Source organism: Aphis gossypii, chromosome 3 (assembly GCF_020184175.1).
Source record: "Aphis gossypii isolate Hap1 chromosome 3, ASM2018417v2, whole genome shotgun sequence".
NCBI classification, from domain to species: Eukaryota; Metazoa; Arthropoda; class Insecta; order Hemiptera; family Aphididae; genus Aphis; species Aphis gossypii.
Genome location: NC_065532.1, coordinates 34,789,585 through 34,811,731, shown reverse-complemented (window position 1 = coordinate 34,811,731; position 22,147 = coordinate 34,789,585). Strand labels below are relative to the sequence as shown.

The following is a 22,147-nucleotide window of genomic DNA, read 5'->3' as shown; positions in this document are numbered from 1 at the left end:
GCATCATTGTGTATATGGGTACAGTGTAATATGTATAGATACATATATAATATATAATATAGTGTATAAAATATGTAAGTACTCGAGAGTCGTCGACGGAGCTTATGAATTTTTGTTTTTACTCGTGAATTGGAATGTAGCTGCTATACGATATGTATAATATATACAATGTATATATATTATCAAGACCTCAGTGGTATCAATTTGGCGCGCAACTTGTAATCGACCGACAGTATCGACACGTACGGATTGCGAAATCCCATCGAAAATCACACCGTTCCGGTGCGAGTGGATCGATAGCGGTGCACTGCAAAATACGATGTGATCTATACGAGTCTCCGAAACCCGAGCTTTATACTGTATAAATAATACAGACCGCACTCGCGAAATAAAATATTTACTCTAAACGTTATGTGTTCGTTTATACGTATATATATATATGTGTATACACAGAGATTTATCTGTACACGTGACGTGTACCTAAATTATGCTGTATTATAATAATATTAAAAATAAAAAAACCGTAAGCCGTGCAGTGACGCGACTCTGTGCGAGCGTGATGCGTACGTATAATACAGCGAATGATTCACTCGCGAGCGTACTTATATATACAAAAAAAAATTGCACTACTACTGGTACTACGTAGGTGTATTAAATATATATATATATTACTATTATAATATTGGTATCTCTGGTAAATTATATGTGAAAAAAATGCGGTCGCGGTCTGTATTATAATATAATAGTTGGGCATGTAATACTATTGTAGACGGTGCGGTGTGCGGTGCGTGACTGAGAGGAAACTACGCGTTCTCCGAGCAAGAGTAGGGGGGTGTGTGTGCAGCGTTTTATGTAGGTACTTGGTGTGCCGCCAGTGTAATACAGGCCATGCCGCTGCCCTGGCTGCATATAATCAAATATTTATATATATATATATTATTATTTTTATCAGTCAAACCGGTTGCTGGTGAAGTTTGTTTTGGTGGGGACGAACGGGGTGGGGGTCGATCACTCTCGACGGGTGTGGTGGGAGCCGGCAAGGCGGGGGGTCGAGGATACGGGAAACGCTCGCTTATCACAATATGACGATGACGACGATGATACGCCGGCGACAGGTAGAATAAGTAAGCAATAACGAGATCGGAGAATCGTGTTATTTGTCATCGCGGAATGAAATCCTTTCCCATTCATCTAGATTCTCGACGGCGGTGACGCAGCATGCCCAACGGTTCTCGGACTTTCCCGTGGAACGAATCTCCACTCCCCACGTCCTTTCTCCTCTCCTCGACGACTAACGTGCCCTATCCCACAGGACCCGTTTGGGCGCAAATCAATGTGCAAACACTCTGTTGGTTATCCGCGATATTTCCCAAGGAAAATTAAAATAGATAAATTATAGTTTTTTAGAGGGGGTGAGGAGAATGTGTGAGGCGGTGGGAAATTTATGTCGGTCCATGAGCCACGAGCTCCGTATAATTATAATATTACCGTGAAATCGGCATGTCGAAAAAAAATTGAATTAAAAAAAAAAGAAACTGTTATGCGAATATTTCGCCATAAACTTGCACCGCGTCTTTGAACCGTGGATTTTCCCTCGGCAATTATCGTTTATAGTCATTATGATTATTATTATTATTATTACAACTACTATTATACATCATTATGTATCTACAGAGGATTACGGCGGCCAGGGCATACCGTTAATACTAAGTATCGTTTTCGACGTTTCACGAAACGTTCAGACTTGGCGCCAATGACGACATCACCATTATGTCGTCGCATATCGAACTCGCGTCCTATTATAACAATACCATTGACTTATGGTGTTGGTGTACCGTAATCGTTTTGTTGGGCAGCAAAAAATCGTAAATGTTTATATTTTCAAAGCACCCGAGGTAAATTCCTAAACAGATTTCGTTCAGACGTGTCGTGGTCCCATAACAAAATCTTGGTATATCCCAATGTAGGTAACACCTACCAATAGACTATAACCAATGTTCACAAAGTACATATAAACTCGGATTTGAAGCAGCAGCAGCTAGTATACAATACATAATAATGTATTATGTATACCTACTGCAGTCTGCACCTATAGGTACTTAATTAAATTCTGCGAAGGCTTTTCAAATTAAAAAATTTTGTTAAGTACTTAATACAAAGAATAGTAGGCAAAAATACGCACATACAACAATCATATCGAAGATCATTAACGTTACAAAACACACTCATGCATTAACTCAGTAAATAATATTATCTATTTATTTTAATTAATGATTTGCTGAATTTTTCTGCATACAAGATTTTTTTAACACTATAACTCTGCACATGATTTTTTTATTGTTAAAATACATTATGTTATGTTATGAAAGTTAAACAAAAATAATATTAAGAGGTAAAACCGGAAACAGCATAATCCAAAGATGTATCACTAAAATGTTATCAATTATTTTAATATATCGATTAATCGATTGCGAAGGGTGGGCTCTTTCGGAAATACTTGCAATTTTCTTGATAGACTTTAAAAAGTGTATGGAGAAATTATAATCAACCATAATAATATTATCATTTAGTAAAAATTTGTTGCTGCATCATTATATACGCTTTATTATACGTTGAATTTAAAACGGGATCAAACGTGGTAATAATTGCTGAATTAATGAACTTTATATTGGTGATTCGCCATAATATTGTGAAGAAGTGGATGTCCGAGCTCACTATTATATACGTAAACACCCATATGGACTTATTTATAGGTGATCCTTTTAATTCTACCTACTTACTGTATGTTATTATGAATATTATGACGATACTTATAATTTATAAATGATGATAATCACTGTTTGGTTTATTAGAGTTTATATAATTATAATATTAGGTATAGTCGATATGCATATGGTATATGGCATATACTATTATGAATATAGAACAATAAAACGCATTATACTAGAAAACTTTAAAAAAAAAAAAAACGTCGTGCATAATGAATATTGGAGAATTATATTTTTTCACTGGTGCCTTAAAAAAAAAATGAATAACTTTTACGAAGTGAAATAGTACGGTTAAATAAAAACAATGCATACGTTATTATTTACACCTTTGTATTTGCATAGATTGAATTGAATTTGTTAACTGTTGTAAGCTATTTATAAATGTAAGGAATGTTAATTAACTTTTTTAAATACTCTGCGGCGAGTCATTAACATTGCGTCTGATTTTATAGTAATGGTAAAATAATAACTATACAATTCATTTTTGTACATTTGTTTTTTTTTTTACTATATATAATTTTAAAACTATAATAACCTTTGTATTATGTTCAGTTCTGAACAGAGCAATGATAATTTTTTTTCATTGTTATGTGCGTGTAATCACTGTTTAGGGTAAAAGCTAGAATCGTTTAAAATTCCTGTGTAGAGAGTATAAACTTAGTTAGAAATTTACACGGATGCAAGTATATAATAGGAATTTATACAAAAGTGAGTTTTGGAATTTTCGAGAATTTTGAATTTTCTGAGAATTATTGAAAACTACCTAAGCTTAACTCAACCTATATATATAGGCCAAGAAAATTCTAATATAGCTTAGTCATATCATACACATATCGATATCAAGTATATTCTATGAATCAAGAAGAGCTAGATCAAAAAAAATACAAATACTAATAGTAATACTATACTATACTAAATATACTAATTATACTATAAATAGGTAATAATAATAGTAGTTAAATATGTTCGTAAATCATTTTAACATGTTGAAAAAACAACAGACTTTTTTTGTATAGTTTAAAGTAAAAATTATAATATATAAGTTTTAACAATTATTTAATCACGACTAATTTTTTTAATCATGCAAAATCATGGACGAATAATATGAAGTTATAGAACTGTAAATGGTCAAAATCGTCAATAAGTTTTAAAATACTTTATAATTCAAAACAAATTCATTCATTAACATTTTAGATTTATAATAGGATAAATACCTATATACTTTAAAAAATATGTGAAAAAACTACCTAGAATTAACTCTATACTTATAGTATAGTTAGGTATACTTAATATATATATATATATATTATATTATATATCAATATTATACAGAATTATAGATGTTTTGTATGGCATGACTGTATATACTTTTTGTTTTGTTTGGCTTGTTAGGGATTTGTCAAACAAGGGTGAGATTTTGAGAATGATAAGTAAGAAAACCATACACGTTACTTCCTTACGTTTTTGTCCTTCCAGATGGAATCTATTGAATAGTTTAGAAAAACTGCGCAGTTGTATAGTGACTCACATGTGTTCGAAAAAAGAAAAATATCAGCAGTGTACGGCGATACTTGAATTGTATCCATTTTTTTTTATGTACCCACTATCCAATACGCGTTATAAAATATAAATAAATAAATACATTATATATTATATTAGATACATTAACTATTGTCTATACCATTGCTACCTATAATAATAGGTATAGTTATGATTTTTAGAAAAAACGTAGTACCGCTACCCAAACCTATATTATGACTATTTAACATGACGTGTAGCTATTAAATATGCTTAAATATTCTTTAAAATGTATAACTCAATAACTGTTTTATTTAAAGAGGGTTTAGGTATAGAGAAGGTATAATGTCATATAAATATATCATTATATCGATTTGAATAAACGTAAGAACTTATAAATAACAATTTCAAATATGTTTTATAGTAATAAATTAAAACAAATATTTGAATAACAGCCAATTTTTAATTTCATGTCGATTATCAGAATTAAGTAAAAAACTTCTTTTTAAACTGTATATAGGTAGGTATGTACACACACGCAGTACCTACACACACGCAGTACACACACACATATATATTTCAACTATATAAACTTATAAGTATGTATTTATAAGTACTTACAGTTACCGTAAGTAGTTGATTTATCTTGGGTAATGTACGAGTATTAGTATAATTTAATTCATAGTTTAATAACAATTACCACAATCTATTGCCTATTGCTTATGTACGTCATATAACAACTTTTTTAGTAGGTAAGTGTTATCCAATGCATTAATTTATATACACTAATTAGGTATTTTAATAAGAACACATTGTTGGTTTAATTTCCCACGATCATGCTAATTGACCAATTAGAACATCTTGCACTAAATGAGTTTACATTCATTGAAAAATTAAATTAACACCCTGTTTTGGGCCTCAGTCGACAAACAGCATAATTTATAATATTAACAAAAATTATATAATATATTTATAAAAGAAAATGATAAATACGGTGAAAAATAATAAATAATAAATTTAAAGAATAATAATAAATGATTTATTATGATTTAATGGCAGTTAATTTAGTTAAATAATAAATATAATAGGTATAAACATTATATAAAGTGTTCACTTGTTAATAATAATTATAATTCGACTTTTATCATTTTATTATTTGTAAGCTTATTAATATAATATAAATAAAATAAAATAATATAAAGCAATAATTTAATTACTTGATTATACCCAGCACCCGCTCAAATATTATGACTGATCGCTTTGTATAATTGATTTTAGCTTCAAAATTGAAAAGTAAACGTTGGTCATTAAATAAGTTTTTAATTTACTAAAAATATTTAAAATTAAATTAATCAATAATAATATTGTCAAAGTTGACGTTTATTTTACAAGTTTATGATAGTTCAGTGGAAAAATTTAAAATTTCCATACAACAATGATATAATCGTTAGAATTTAAAATCACCTATTTGTCTTTAAGTTGTTATATAATGTAAATAATTAATAGCTATTACAATGAATGATTCTGACATATTATAATTTAAATTATTTCATTGAATTATCATTTATTATGGTATTTATTTAATGTTTATATTTATTTAACAAACCCTTTCTGCTGTAAAATTGCGATTTTATGATATTAAACTAGAAATAGACATTTATATGATCAATGTACAATTTTCCATTTTATATTCCAAAGAAAATTTATTTCAATTCAATAATACTTTATAGAAGTCAATACACAGTTTACAAAAGTAATACGTAGTATTATAGCATTGATATATAAAGCAATATTGTTATCAAATAAATAATAAATATAACTTATAATCCAATGTCCAATAATTTTTTTCTATAACTAAATTTTCACGAGTTCAGCAAATGATGGTTTGTTATGAGTACCCACTTATTTTTATTATTGTATATTATCGACCTAAATATTTAGTTGTAGTTAAAAATATAGGCACATAAAGCACAGATTATATAAAAAAAATTATTAAGTAAAAAATATTGATAAAATATGATAGTTAAAAATATAATTGTATTTAAAATTTGAATTAAACAGGTTGCTAAATTTATTTTTAAATATTTACCTGTGAAGTATTTATCAAAATGTTATTGTTGTTAGTATATAAAATATAATTGATGTAAGAAAAAAAAATCAAAAGTTATTTTAAGTAAAATACTTATATGCCATAATTTATAAAAATCAATAGAGAAGTAAATTATAATAGGATAAAGTTAGTTATAACTTTATAAGTATTCAATAATTATCAATCATAAGATATATAATTAATACTGATGTTATTATTGGAATATATACTAGAATAGTTAAACTTTTACTAATGCCTTGGTAAAAATAACGGATAAAATTTAAAGCTATGTATACAAAACTCGCGTGTTAAAAAAACTATTCCTGTGTCTATGGGGGATTAGCTCTTGCCCTGTAAACTCTCTAATTTAAATTTAAATAGTTTACCAAATTAAACTAGTCTTATTGCGTTAAGAAATGGTGGTGATATTAATATTATATTTTTTTTAAAACAATGATAAATTGTCATCAATCACATAAGTACAAAAACAACTTTAAACGCATATTTTATGTAAAATCTGAACTTTATAAGATTTCTTTAACACATTTTACGGTTATCGTTTAAGCCTACCCAATCGGAAATTTATGACTTACGCCGACACTCACAAAAGGCGTAGTACTGCGCCTGTACTGGCTATCCAACAGTTGTCCTGCCCTTACGGGCACAGTACTGGCTGAAATGTTAGCCAGTACTACATAAGTACTTGAAAACTAGTACCGGCAGCCAGTATTGACTGAGTACTGACATATTACGGGCCTCACACGATATGCGAGCAAAGGAAAATTAGTGTTTCTGGTAGTTGTGGCAACGTTGGCGAAGTACTGGCATTTATGGGCTTTATTTTAGTGGTGAGCAGTGCTGGATCTAGTATATTTTTTACCCGGGGCAAAGTATAAAATAAGCGCCCTCCCCCTTTGTTATGCCCACAATTTGGCGCCTTAATTTGTGCCACTGGTGAACAAAGGCCAGACAGTATTTCTTGTGGTTATGCGAACGTCGGTGGTAGGTATACTGGCATAGCTGGATGAATTATAGGCTGCAGGCTTGTCATCTGCACCTAATAAATTTGTGTCAACATTGGTGCGAAATGTTATACTGATAATATATTTGCACTATTTGTAGGTTTTAGTAAAAAATATTGTAATTCGTAATATAATATATGGGAACAAATTTTAGTGTTGTTTGCGTGAATAATATTATGCAATTAGAATTATTACGGCATACGCGTGTAGTACTAACTTAAATGGTCACTTTTAAATTAATTACCTACATAAAAACAGCATTGTAATTAATATAAGTCATAAGCGTAGCCTATAAGTTAAATAATATATTATTTTCGTCTTCTTTCGTGGCTTAAAATATACCTAGTTTTAGGGAATCCCGCATATTATGCTACAGTACTCGCAATGCAATAACAACCACAATATCGTTGGCCCGCGACCGTCGCTCGCCCCATCACAGAACGGGACTGCGGCGACTTGTAGTTGTTACTTGTTGTCGTTGTCTATTACTCTATTGTGTCCATATTGCTCGTACACTCGTTCTACTCGTCTAAAATCTAAGTTATGTAATCTACTACTTCATTAAAACGACGCCACGTTATTACGGTGCAATTATTTTATTCGTCACGTCCTTTGAATTGCCAATGTGTGCATCATAATCATTGATCAGTGTTTTTTTTTAAACTTTTTATGTGATTTACCATTTACGATATTGCTTTATTTTATTAAGATCGCGCTCGTGAAAGAATTTAGAGGATCGGTTCACAGTTGTATACATTTCCGGTGAGTATCAATCTTTTTACTAAATATTTATTTAATTTACAATATTTAATATTGTAAATTGTTTAATTGTAATAACCTATTAAAATATATCTATATATATAAACAGAGACAGAATAAATAGGTAGAATAATATAAAAATAATAGGTAGTAGGTACCTAGGTACCTACATAGTAGATACATAGGTACAGTTCATTCTCAGTTTTCAGACAATAAAAATATTAATAATTAAAAAGCTCAAGTTTAGATTTATGTTCAATAGTTATAATAAACTACTTTAATTATTTGATTTGACTTTATTTACCTATATTAGTTGTGCATGCTAGCTGACTAACTTTTGAAATAGCATTATATAAGTCTTGATTAAAGTTTTATTTGTTAGGCATGTAGGCAGGTACATATCACATGTTTGATAACTGTAGTGTTCAGTTAGGTATTACCTAAGTCACCTAGGTACTTTTTTATTTATTTTTATTATTTGTAAGTAATAATAATTGTAACTTTTTTGAAAGTAACTATAGTACCTAGGTACCTGCAATTTATTATTCGGTATCATTGAAAAATTAAAATTATTTTAAGTATAATTAGTGTATCTATTGTTTCATTAGTTTTATGTTAATAATATTATGTAGGTACTTAATGCTACTGTAGGTATTTAATGCTAGCAGGATGCAAAGTAGTTACCATGGAATATGGTAGTAAAATGTAAAATGTGTGAACAACCAGGGTCATATTAAATAAAAAGTTGAAAACATTTTACATTGACTGTTCATTACTGGTTTAATTGTTGTTTATTTGATAGCACAATAGGTAAATAAGTTAAAAATAAAAAAAATATTTATAAAAGTTGAATTGGAAGTATTGAAAATACAACAACAAATGTATGATAGTTTAAAATTGATGAAATTTACTATACCTAATTAAAAATTATGATGCCATCCATTTATTTTCTCCGAGACATATAATGTAGGTACCTACTTAAAAAAATATGTTTAAACTATTTGATTTTAATTATATTTATTGACTTCCAACTAAAATGGTTGACACATATTAATTATATTATGCAGCTTAGCTGTAAATTCTTCTTTATTATATTTAATTACTTAAGATCAATATTTAAGCTTTTATTTTAGCTCTATTTGTAATAAGTAAATCTCATATTGTATTTTATTGTTACTAATAATATAAGAACCTAATTTTTTAATTAAGCCTAATTTAAGAACCTTCACCTTAACACAAACTTTTGCTTAAAGGAGGTGAGCAAAATTACTATTGTTTTTATAATAGTAATATGTTTGAAATTGTTTGTAAATAAATATCATTATATTACCTAATACCTAATAATAATAAATTATTATTATTATATACTATTTAAATATATTATTAGGTTATTTTATATTAGATTGACTGATAGAATTGATGAATAGGTAATATACAAATAAATGAAAATCTGAATTAGATACCTACAGTTTCCTATAAGCATAAAGATATCCATGTTTTAATTTTATTCAAATATTTAAACAATAATATTGATATCTTCAAGTAACCTAGCTTAGGATAACCAAAATAAATATTAAAATACTGTACCTGCTAGTTTTCTACATTTTATGAATTATATTATTGTTTTTATAACATTATCTAGGTAGGTACTACTTTATTTAGTTGATATGTCTACACCAAGTACTCCATATAATCGGTTAAAGAAACATCGTCAACTGAAACAATTGACTGAAAATTCAATAGTAATACCATCCAATGATTCAACAGATGTAGAACTTGACAATCCTAACATTTCTGAAAGCGGAGCGTTAGAAATTGATGATATCGACCATTCTTGTAATCAACATGTTGAAAATGTTTATTCTAATTATAATGACACTTTTGACCATTCATATAATTCTGCCTCGATTTCTGCTAATATTGAAGATAATCTTTCAGATTCATCTCTTTATAATAGATCTCCAGATTTTAGTTCCACAGATGATAAATCTCATTTGTCTTCTTCATCGACATCGAACTCTGAAGGAAGCTCTCATGAAGAAAACGATGAAGTTTCTGCAATACCAAATCTTCGAGAAAAGTTACAAGGTTGGGCTGTAAAATTTAGATGTAATCTTACAGTTGAAACAATTGATGGCCTGTTAGATATTTTACGATCTGAAAATGTTGGTAATCTACCAAAATCAGCAGTTACCTTACTACAAACCAAGACTGATAAAAATATTAAATTAATGATGAGTTCAAAGAATACCAATGGTTCATATGTATATTTTGGTATAGAACAAAGTTTGAAAAGAATAATTAATAATGAGTTTATCGAAAATACCATAAGATTATTGTTTAACATCGATGGTTTACCACTATACAATAGTTCAAGCCAACAATTTTGGGCCAATTTGGGACTCATTTTACATAGCAACTATGATTCACAACCTTTCATAGTAGCTGTGTACAGTGGTGATTCGAAGCCACAAGATGCAAATGATTTTTTGGAAGATTTCGTAAGAGAATTGAAAACATTAATTCAAAATGGAGTAGTTATTAATCAACGTGTGTTTGCTGTAGAAATTGTTGGGTTCTCATGTGACACACCTGCTAGATCGTTCATAAAAAAATGTAAAGGCCATGGAGGGTACTATGCTTGTGAACGTTGCGAAACTAAAGGAAAAACAAGAAATAAAAAAAGAATTTATCCTAATATGAACTCTAAGCGGCGTACTGAGTGGTCTTTTAAAAGTCAGAGTCAAATTGAACATCATTTGGGAAGATCACAGCTTTTAGAAATACCAAACTTTGATCCTGTCTTATCTGTATTTTTGGATTCCATGCATTTACTCTATATTGGAATCATGAAATGGATACTTCAGCAATTGCTGGGCACAACAAAGAGAATTAATAGAAAATGCAAACTTTCTCGCCAAAACATAAGGAGATTAAACTCGCAATTGAAACTATTAGGAAGGTTTATACCAAAAGAATTCCAAAGGAAAAAGTTTGATTTTGATGAATTAAGTTATTGGAAAGCCACACAGTTCCGCTTTTTCTTACATTATTGCGGGGCCCTTGTGTTCCGTAAAATTTTGCCTAAACAAATATATCAACACTTTCTGCTTTTGGTGGTTGCCTGCAGAATACTATGTGATCCTGATCTTTGTGTTGAGTATGTTAATTATGCTAGAGAATTATTGAGAAAATTTTTTGAACTCCTTCAAAATTTTTATGGTTTGGATTCACAAGTAATAAACAGTCATAACTTGATTCATCTAGCTGATGATGTAGAGCAAACAAGGATAAACTTATGTGCGATTTCGGCATTTCCTTTTGAAAACTGTCTTGGGAAAATTAAAAGATTAATTACTGGAAGATGTAATCCTTTAGCGCAATTAGTCAGAAGAATGTCCGAACAACAAGCATGCGCTGACATTTTAAAAAAAAATTCGTTATCTAAAAAAAAATTTCTTGAAATTACCTCTTTATGTGCAAATCAAGTTGTATTAAAAAATATAATTGTACACGGAGTTGAGTTGAGTGCCATTAAACCTAATAACATTGTAAAATTGAAGTACGGTGAAATTCTTAGTATTACAGAAATTAGACAAGAAAATGAAGGTATTTTTTTACATGGTTTTATGTTTAAGAATGTCACTGATGCTTTCACGTATCCTTGTGAATCCACTAAAGTTGGAATTATGAAATTAGGAAAGTTATCTAGACAGAAACAAATAATTTCAATAGAAAATGTTAAAAAAAAGTGTGTTCTTTTTAAAGATCATAGTCATACTTTTGCAGTAACATATCTTCATAGTTCATAAGTTATGATATTTAATATATTATATTATAATAATATTGTAGGTATATTTAGGTATATTTAAGTCATATTAAATTAAATAACAGAGTGTTTAATAATATTAATAAAGAACTGTTATACTTTTAATATTTTAGTTGTTGTAAAAAATGGATCAAACCATATTTGAAAAAGACACCACGCATGTTGTAGTTAAATTTAATGAAAAGTCTAAAAATGGTAAAAAAACCATTGATCTTGTGCCTGTTGATTGGGTATTTGAAAGTGAGAGAAAATTATATTGTAAATATCCTTCAAAAAAAGATTATTGTAATTTAAATGAAATGTGCAAAACCTCTGCGGCACATGGACCATTTTGGAAAAGCTATGGAATAAGTGTTATTAAACAGGCTGGTAATTAATACAATTCACAATTATTCAGTTTGATGAGTCTTAAATTACTTGATATTGATTAGTAGTGTTATCTTTGTTCATTTTATTTCAGTAAATTTTAATCAAGGAATAAGACGAATGGAAAAAGCATTTTCAGAGGAAGTAGTTCAGAGCAGCAATTTAGATGAATACAACAGTTCTGAGTTAGAAGATGATTATTTAAAACTAAACAAAGATGATCTTAAACGATCCTTGAAAAGTATTCCTGTTTTTATAAAGAATCATGATGTGGACGATGAAGAGTTAAATGGTTGTTACATTATATATATATATATATATACTAAATGCAATGATGTTTTATACTATTTATTTATGTTACAGATAGTGATAAAAATAGCTTCCATTCGGAAGATTATTTAAAACAGAACTTGGTATCCGATAATAGTATTTCATCAGCATTATCATCGCCAATTCTTTGTCATAAAAAGAAATCATTAAAAAGATCCAGAAGTAAGTACATAACTTACTTTAAAATATAACTTAATTAAAATTTATCTTTTATTATAATATGGCACTTAATATTTTATCATTAGGGGTACTATATGTATAAATAATTAACTATTTCCAATTCAACTAAGCAAATATGATTGATTTATGATAGATTTCTATATGATGGTAAATTATGATTTTAGAGAGTGCTGTAGTAACCTATGATAATACAAGTTCTGGTTCGTCAACAACTTCATCGCCCAAAATAATTAAAAGGTTGTCATCAGGAACAACTAAAATAATTGGTATAAAAAATAAAATAATACAATCCCCAAAAAATGTAAAGACCCATTCAATTGAAGAAAACAGCAATAAAAAAGGTACATATTTTTATCCTATTTACATAAATACCTTGGTTAGTTATGAATTTTATTAATTAAGAACATTTCCAAATTAATCTACCTTTAAATTGATTTTTATCTTGATTTTCATAGTTTCTTACTTATTATTATTATTTATTTTTTTTTTTAGCTCAAACTTCATCAGACATTAAAAGGAAGAAACAATGCCCAGCTTGTGGTTGTACGTGTGCTACAGGTATATTTTTAGTCAAAATCATAAGGCATTTTCATTTAAAATAACGTTGAATATTGTTAGTTGAATCAGTTTATTATTTTCAACTAAGGAATTTCTAAGACTCCCAAAAATATTATATACATTTAACTGATAAATATATTTTAAAATTATAACACTGTTAAATAGTATCAATATAATATGTTATAAATTATATACTGCGCTTGAATTGATCCGGAGGTGGAGGGGGGGGGGATAAATTTGTTTAAAAAAAAATATTCTATTCTACCCTTATAATTATATCCTAATAAATAAGATCAAGTAGTTTTGGGAAGTACATTTTGTTTTTTTAATTTTGCATGTACCTTCTAGGTTTTTTACAATTCCAACACTGATTATTTACCAATTTAATAGTATACTTTTTAGTAATTATTTCCAAAAATAAAAAAAAATATTTTATATTCCATTTACTAATTTTACCTAATGCATTTTTACTAATTACTAATTAGGTATGCCAGCTTCAGAAACTCTTGTTTCTAAGGCTAATTTGGAATCAGTTAGAAGAAGCATAGAATATAGGATAATAGAAGAGGCAAAATCCACCAGACACCTATTTGCAGCACACAACAATATTGGGGATATTGACAAAATAATGAAAGATGGAACTATAATTGATATTCCCAAATTTAACTTACAAGACTTTCAAGATTTTGATGCTGAATTAAAAACTAATTTCGAATTAGTAAAGAAACTGGTAAAATTATATTTTAAAACTACAATTTAATTTTATTTGTAAAACTATTGTTTTATTTTTTAGAAATGTTTTATGGTGTTAAATATTAATAGTGAAGATAAAATATCGGAAAATTTAAAAGCTACTATTCCGAAGATAATATCAAAGGATGTACAGCTATTATATAGTGCTTTTGGACGGGAGACTAATGGATGCAAAAAAATGAACTTCTCTAGCACACTAACATACAAATACTTATTAGGTATATATTAATATCGTTCAAATTTTTTTTTGTAAAATTATTTTTATTTAATTTTATATAAATGTTATTTATTGTTGTATTTCAGAAGTCTTAACTTGCAAAAACCCTAATCTAAAAATCAAGGATATTGGCAGCCAACTTAGCCGTTGGTTTTCAGGTGCCAAGGACCGCGAAGGTGGGAAGAAAGAAAGGCTTTTCAAAGATAAGAAATACAGCCAAAGTACTGAAGATAAAAGTGAATAAAATTAGTTCAAATAGAGATATTTGTTATCTAAAAGTTAATTGTATTAATTAAAAAATGTGTGTTTTAATAAAGATTTTGAAAGAACAAAATAGAATAAAAGTTTCCTATTGAATTATACCTTGTTTAAAAATCATATTTATATATTAAAAATACTACAGATTGATAACTAAGAACATTTTGTTGTTTTAACTATTGACATAAACATGCTAAGTTTACTTATTTGTAGGTTTTAGTCAACTTTTTATAATAACTAATTCTACTATTTAATAACCTATTATTTAAGTTACTATATTATATTATAGGAACTGTTGTAAATTTATCAGTATAACATTGTATTTTGGACCAATACATAGTTAATCAGAGCGTATCCAGGATTATTCTTTGATAGAGGATATAGTAAATGAGAATTATATTATGCTTATATAATTTTACCTCCTTAGAACCCCATGATCGAGAAGCCAATTATGTAAAGTATGCTGAATATTGTGTATTATGTTTTTGATGTGGAATAGTTTTTTTTTTATATTTTACATAGTATATTAGGGAAGGTGGCTAAAGCCCCCAGGATACGCCACTACAACTAAAAATTATAAATCCTTCAAAATATTTAAAACATTTAAAGTATTTTTTTGAACAAGGGCATACCAGATTATGCTAGTATAGGCCACGCAATGGTTACCAGTACTGATTTATACTATAGAGCCAGTAATGTAACTAAGTACTGCGCCAGATGTTATATACCATACTACGCCAGTACTGACAATCAGTACTGGTCCAACTCTGAAAGTCAGTACCGAATACCGTTATCATCCCAGGCTTATACCAGTACGGTGCCAACATTAACTGCCAGTAGTGTGCCAGCATTAACCAGTACTGGCCCAGTAGCTCGCCTGTTGTGGATTTCCGATTGGGTAGGAAAGAAATATAGAATTATTAGCTATCTTAATTCGAAGATCTATATAAAACCTAAAAAGCACTGAGCACTTCTACCAAAATATCAAATTATAGTGAAACAAAAATATTACCGATACGTTAGTTTTGAACCTAAAATATAGATAAATCGATAAATATTATTGTTTTAGAATAAAAATGTATTACGTACAAAACATAAAAATTAATAAAATAACATTTAAATTATCAAAAATTATCAAAAATTTAGAAATAAATATAATGTTATTGATGTAATATATTTAAAATTAATTAAAAACTAACTACTTATTGGAAAATTGAAATTTATAAATTAAAATTTGCTATTATACCTACATTCAAAACAACATTTATCATTAGGTATATTAAATTATAACTTATAGGCAAGGCCAATGAGCCCTGAGTAAAAATGTGGTACCTATTATAAGTATAAAACTACTGTACATACTCCAGAAAAACATTAACGAATTTGCCAAAAATATTTTTAAATAAAAAAATAGCTATAATTTAATTTTTACAACCAAAAAATCACCACCTAACCAAAATAACTTATAAACTATAACCATAACCATAACTGTAACTATTAAATTTAAATAATTTAACATTAAAGCATAAACATGCTAAATATTTATTTATAAATCATTTCTTTCTAAGAAAAAAAAAACCGTTTTAATCATCATTTATTCATTATTTATTATAATAATTTATAACTAATTATTTACAGCTAAAAAGTTAACTTGATATAAAATGTTAAAATGTTATGTTTAATTTCTATCAATATTAATAAATAAATATTATTATCCAATATTATACACATTATCTATACACACATCAACAACTTTTATCCTGACTTTATTTTTTCAAAATATGAATTTTGTAGGTAAATATTATAATGTATAGATGGCTAAATTTATATTTTTGTTATTATTTATAATTCAATATTATTCTTCAAATTTATAATTTGTAAATACTTAATATTGTGGTTAAATATTTCATAGTCACAAAGCAGTTATTAGTAAAGATATACTCAGTGGGTCATACAAATTGCATTTTTGAATTAACCAATAATAATAATAATAATAATATTTTTAATACTAAACTATTTTAATAAAGCAATATTGGCAATATATCAAACATAAATAAATATTATCAAAAAATATTATTTTCATATCCTTTACTAAATATCTTTACTAAATAATCTATAAATAAATAACTAAACACAACGTAATTCATGCAACTCAAATCAAAATTTAAATTTTAAATATTCTATTTAAAAAAAAAATTATTCAATTTGAAATAACTTTTCATTTGTGAACTAATAAAATACTTCAGTAATAAGGAAAATATATTTATAAATATCTAAAGATAAATAATGATAATTGGAAATAAAAAACTCATGTTAAAAAAATGTGTTTTAATATAAATATGACGTATAATATTACTACTAAATTTCTTAAAAATATAATAGATAGGTATCTACTTATATTATACAGGTGTAACTTTTTAAAAGATTTTAAATTTTAATACAAGTAAATTAAATACCAAACAAGTAGTTAGTTAATTAGTTACTTAATAATTATATTCTCAATATTAGCCAAAAAAAATAATGTCTACCAGAAACCACTCTCAAAGTTGAAGATTAATACATTCATACTGCTTCAAAAAGCGATGATGATTAAAAAATTAAACAAATATTAATAAAAAAAAACCGGCCAAGTGCAAGTCGGACTCGCACACGAAGGGTTCTGTACTATTTCTGTAATTTTGTGGTAGATTTGGGAAAACTTTGTTAATTAACTTACTGGTCTTTGCTATTACAGAAATTTATTGGCAATGTGATGCATTGTGTTAATTCATCAATCACCATAGAGACAAATTACAAATTACTAACAAATTCAGGGATAATAAGTTCTTTCGCGCTAATTATTATTATTATTGTAACTAATAGCAACCAAAATCACCAAAATTCCAATCGTAAATCTCAAAATGTCTGTTTGAGCACTTCCCGGGGTTGGGCCTATCACTTAAGTATTTGTTGTTATAGCGGTAACAGAAATACATCATCTGTAAAAATGTCAACTGTCTAACTTTCACGGTTAATGAGATAGCCTGGTGACAGACGGACGGACGAACGGACAGCAGAGCCGAAGTAATAAGGTTCCGTTTTACGGTACGAAACCCAAAAAATACGTTATTACAATAGGTACTAATATATTTATTTTTATTAATCTAAAATGTACACTATGATACAAAAAATTAAAAACCTAAAAAAATTTTTTAAGAAAAATTATTAAAGAAAGGTTTTGACATCATTAATATATGTATATATAATATATATATCAGTATATAATACAATAAAGTCAAATATTTTATAAGTGTTAATGATAAAAAAAATAATATAAATATATTTTTTTACAGATAATCTATACCTATTCATATGTGGTCAATAGACTACAGCCAATTATTTGGACTATTATTTATTTGTATATAATATATAATATAAGTATCTATAATCTAATTTTTATGCTATAACTATAGGGGTATATTTATTTATAAATACCTAATAGATATCTTAAATTATAATTTTGATTTTAAAAAATGATTTGTTATAATATGATGCTCGTGTTATTTGGTCTTTTGATAGCAACATATTGTATTAAAAAAACTTAATACATTATAAAATATAAATTTAAAATTAATGGACATTATCACAATGTACTAAAGCCTAGTATTTTTTTACAACTTTTCAGTAAAAAATGTGTATTGTATAATATTTATAGATAAATCAATACGAAATTACTATATTATTGCGTGATAATGAACTTTTTAAGAGCCATATTTAAAATTTGATGGGCAGGTTACAAAACAATATAGATATAATTTAAAATTAGACATAAATAGAAAAAAATTAGTAAGTATTTGTTTTGTAGAATAAAAATTAGTCGTGTTTATAAAAAATAATGTGATGGGTTGGTAAAAAAATAATGTATACATTTATGGTGTATAATCATAGTTATTCATCCATAGTTACTTAATGAAAATAATTTACTAAATAACTTTAAGTATATAAATACAATTATGTGAATATTATTTATTATTATAAAGGCTTAACTACAGCTACCTACAAAAAATGTATTTCGTGTGTTTATATGGCAAAAACCATAATTTAAGTACCTGCTGATGTGGGAAGTAAGACATTTTCCAATTTAAAAATATATAATTGTGCATAGTGCATGTATAACGTGTAAATGCACTCTGGAAATGTTTCAACAACATTTTTATAAATTATCATTTATATACGCCCAGTACTCATTGCTCATTTACTAATATATTATAATAGATATAATATAAGTGCTATATTATGTTAACGATATTATTTACTTTTTAGTTTTTACCTAGATATCTGATTTTTTTTTCAAATTTTCAGAATCTGTATAGACAAGCCATTTTTTTTAATTTAATACAAAGTTTATGTTCTGTTATATGAATGATATTTCTGTACACGATATATCGACATTTGTATAATAATGTGGATGACCTTATATATTCAGGTATATTATATTGTGACGTAGGTAGATATATAATGGATTTTCAAGAACCTTCATACTATATAACACATTGCGGCTATAATAATAAATTGTATAACTTTAAAGCTTTAAATTCTCCATTATCAGGATAGGTACTAAAAACAGTAAAATCAAATAAAAAATATCTGAAATAGATTTTTTTCTTGGCCACATTATAAAAACGTTCAAAATAGTTGAATATGGAAATGATAACAATACGAATCGAAAGGTCATACTTATATGAGCCAATATGGTTTAATATTCCTCACATATTATATACATATTAAACAAAAGTATATAATTTCTTCCGCCAATGACCAATACTACACACAAACGCATACACGCACGCATAATATATATATATATAAACATGTGTATTAATGGGAATATGTCTCGTATCTGTTTGTGCGTATACGAAACATTTATGTGCGATACATAAATATATATATATATATAAGTATAATTCTATACGTCATAAATGCAACAATGTGTTATGTGTTATATAGGTAGGTTGTGGGTAAACTAAGATAAAATTAATTAAATTTATGTTATGGCTAGTAATAGTAACGATTTATTAAAATAAAATCATGTGCTCGGCAATTATTTCTTGGGTCTCAGCTGTATGCCATACAAACTACACCTTAATATACCTCTACAATATGAAATACATTATTAAAATTACAATCAATTTTGTATTCTTTTTGAATACTTAACATTTATTTTTATTTTATTTATCATTATATATTTTTAATTTTTAGAAACAATTGTTTTAATTTAAAAAATAAAAAATTATTCATTTGATTCATTAGGCTGATTCAGAACAAACGTTCTGACCCCAAAAATTTAAAATTTTAAATCATTAATTTTATTTAAATGTTTAGAATAAACCTCGAAAATGAAAATTATACGTCATAACTGAACTAATTTTACGGCTCTAGAATTACCTATATATCGATCAAAATAATACACATATTCTACTCGTATTTTATTATTTGAAAATCAATAATACATAGATACCATATAAGTAGCAAAATTATTTTATGAATCTTAAAAAGACGTACAATACAACTATATAATAGTTATAATACTTGAAAAAAAATTAAAAATTTGTTTTCTTCGAAAGGTTCGAAACCCATTTCTATATAACCGACAACGCTAGAAAATATTATAACATTAAAAATTGTTTAAACCGTCATAAAAAAATTATTGTTTTAGTAGTAGGTTTAACATATAGTATATATTATCATTATAATGGATTATGAATTTATCAATACTTATTATAATATTTATTATATAACATTAATTTTAATAATAGATAAACGTCAGAACCAAGAAAACCCGGTACCACGAGAAGCTTTGTTATATTATGCTTTTAAAGATACCTATAGGTGTTTTAATGCATAGAGTTAGGGTATGAATTCGATTTAACCGAAAAAATTTAAACTAAAGGCAAAACAAAACATGACTATACCATCAATGATTAGTAAAATTATATAACACGATCAATAAATGCAATAATTAGGATAATTAGAATTAGGTAATAACAATTGTTTGGTTCAATATGAGATCTGCCATTCGTATTATTATGATCTACTCGGTTAATTTTTCTATATACTTATAATCAATTTTTCTTATTATTCATAAAGTGCCTATAATTGCTTTTATTAATGTGAGAAAAATTCGAAAAAAAATCGATTGACTAAGTACATAAATCAGCGGTGCAATTTTTTTTTTTTTTTTGTAGATCATCGCGCATCATCGCAGAACACAACCCGATTTATAATAATGACTATACGATAGTACGTGAATCCGTATAAATGATATGATATAATATAATATATAAGCTTACTGTATACGAGGTGTCACAGGGACAGATAAAACGGACAGGACGACAAAGGACGTCGGTGGAGTTGCTGCTGTTTTCTGCTGCTGCGGCAGCGGGCGATTAGTACAAGACGAATAATGCGTATGAGTGGTAAGTTCAAAAGTGCCAGGTGACTTGCACGCGAATTTGACGGATTAACCGGTTTCGTCGAAAGCCCGGTATAAACTGCCACCGGTTTGTTCGTCCATCAGCCTCGACAATGACAATCGTGTAGTATCGCGCTCGCGATTCGCAGTGAGTAATACACACTTACACACACACATACACACCTATACATGTACACGCGTTTGAATACGCACACGTTACCACTCCTTCACCTCACCACAAAGTGCCGCTGCAGCAGGTGATGAGCAAATATCGCGGGACACCTCTCGAGACAATAATTATAGAATAATGTTCTGTTTCGAGTACCCATCTTGAATATTATCTAATATTGTGTAGGTAAAGGTAAGGTTTAAAGTCGTGTGTGTGTGCGTGATTTAATTTCACAACCGAGAAAAAAAATTTACGCAAATCGAGATTAAATTCAAATTATTGAGCTTTACAAAATCAAAAAAACAACCCGTGCAATGCGGTAATTTTGGCGTTTTCGATTAACCTATGAAGTAGGGCTAAATATAATTATCGATTAACAATCAAACGATTAATTTTACTATATCCGAAAGACTGTGAAACCGTTTGGGAAGTAGATTAATTCATTTATGATAATATACATCATGTTATAATAAATTTTCGATTGCTATTATTAGACAAATTTCATAAATAAATAAAAATATCCAATAAAAATTAGATTAAAACATTATTACACAAACTAACTCAGCATTTCTATTAGTATGATGACTTTTTCTTCCTTATTATTTTTGTAATATTATTGAGTTCCATTTTAATGTTTGATACAAATTAAAAACCACCAATGTAGTATTTGAGTTAATGTGATCGACAACAGATACGATCATGTATCAAATTATGTTTCCATACAAAATAAAAATTAATATTTTAATAACACTAGATAATGAAAACAATTTACGTCAAGTATATATGGCGCTTATATTAAGCATAGTGTCATATTATGTTAACTTTAACTGTTGATCGTTTTTATAATACAATGTTAGGATAAATAATAGTTTGAAAAGAA

At 27.5% G+C, this 22,147-nt stretch overlaps 2 protein-coding genes across 5 annotated transcripts in view; one reads left to right on the top strand and one right to left on the bottom strand.

The window, feature by feature from the left end:
• LOC114131261 (facilitated trehalose transporter Tret1-like) overlaps window positions 1-22,147 on the bottom strand; it is a 64,328-nt gene that overhangs the window by 35,094 nt on the left and 7,087 nt on the right. Inside the window, exon 1 of one of the 4 annotated variants that reach the window (XM_027996440.2) lies at window positions 20,977-21,198. The exons of 2 other annotated variants lie outside the window; for them this stretch is intronic. The gene's annotated coding sequence lies outside the window, so the exon portion shown is untranslated. Of the gene's footprint in view, window positions 1-82; window positions 791-20,976; window positions 21,199-22,147 lie in introns of those variants that run through there. One more of the 4 variants, XM_027996439.2, reaches the window with a different exon arrangement.
• LOC114121779 (uncharacterized) lies at window positions 7,097-14,713 on the top strand. The gene is made up of 9 exons (XM_050204764.1): window positions 7,097-8,159; window positions 12,099-12,354; window positions 12,446-12,643; window positions 12,715-12,843; window positions 13,026-13,202; window positions 13,354-13,419; window positions 13,905-14,149; window positions 14,213-14,390; window positions 14,476-14,713. The coding sequence occupies exons 2-9, from the start codon at window positions 12,111-12,113 to the stop codon at window positions 14,631-14,633; spliced, it is 1,395 nt and encodes a 464-aa protein (XP_050060721.1). The 5' UTR covers window positions 7,097-8,159; window positions 12,099-12,110; the 3' UTR covers window positions 14,634-14,713.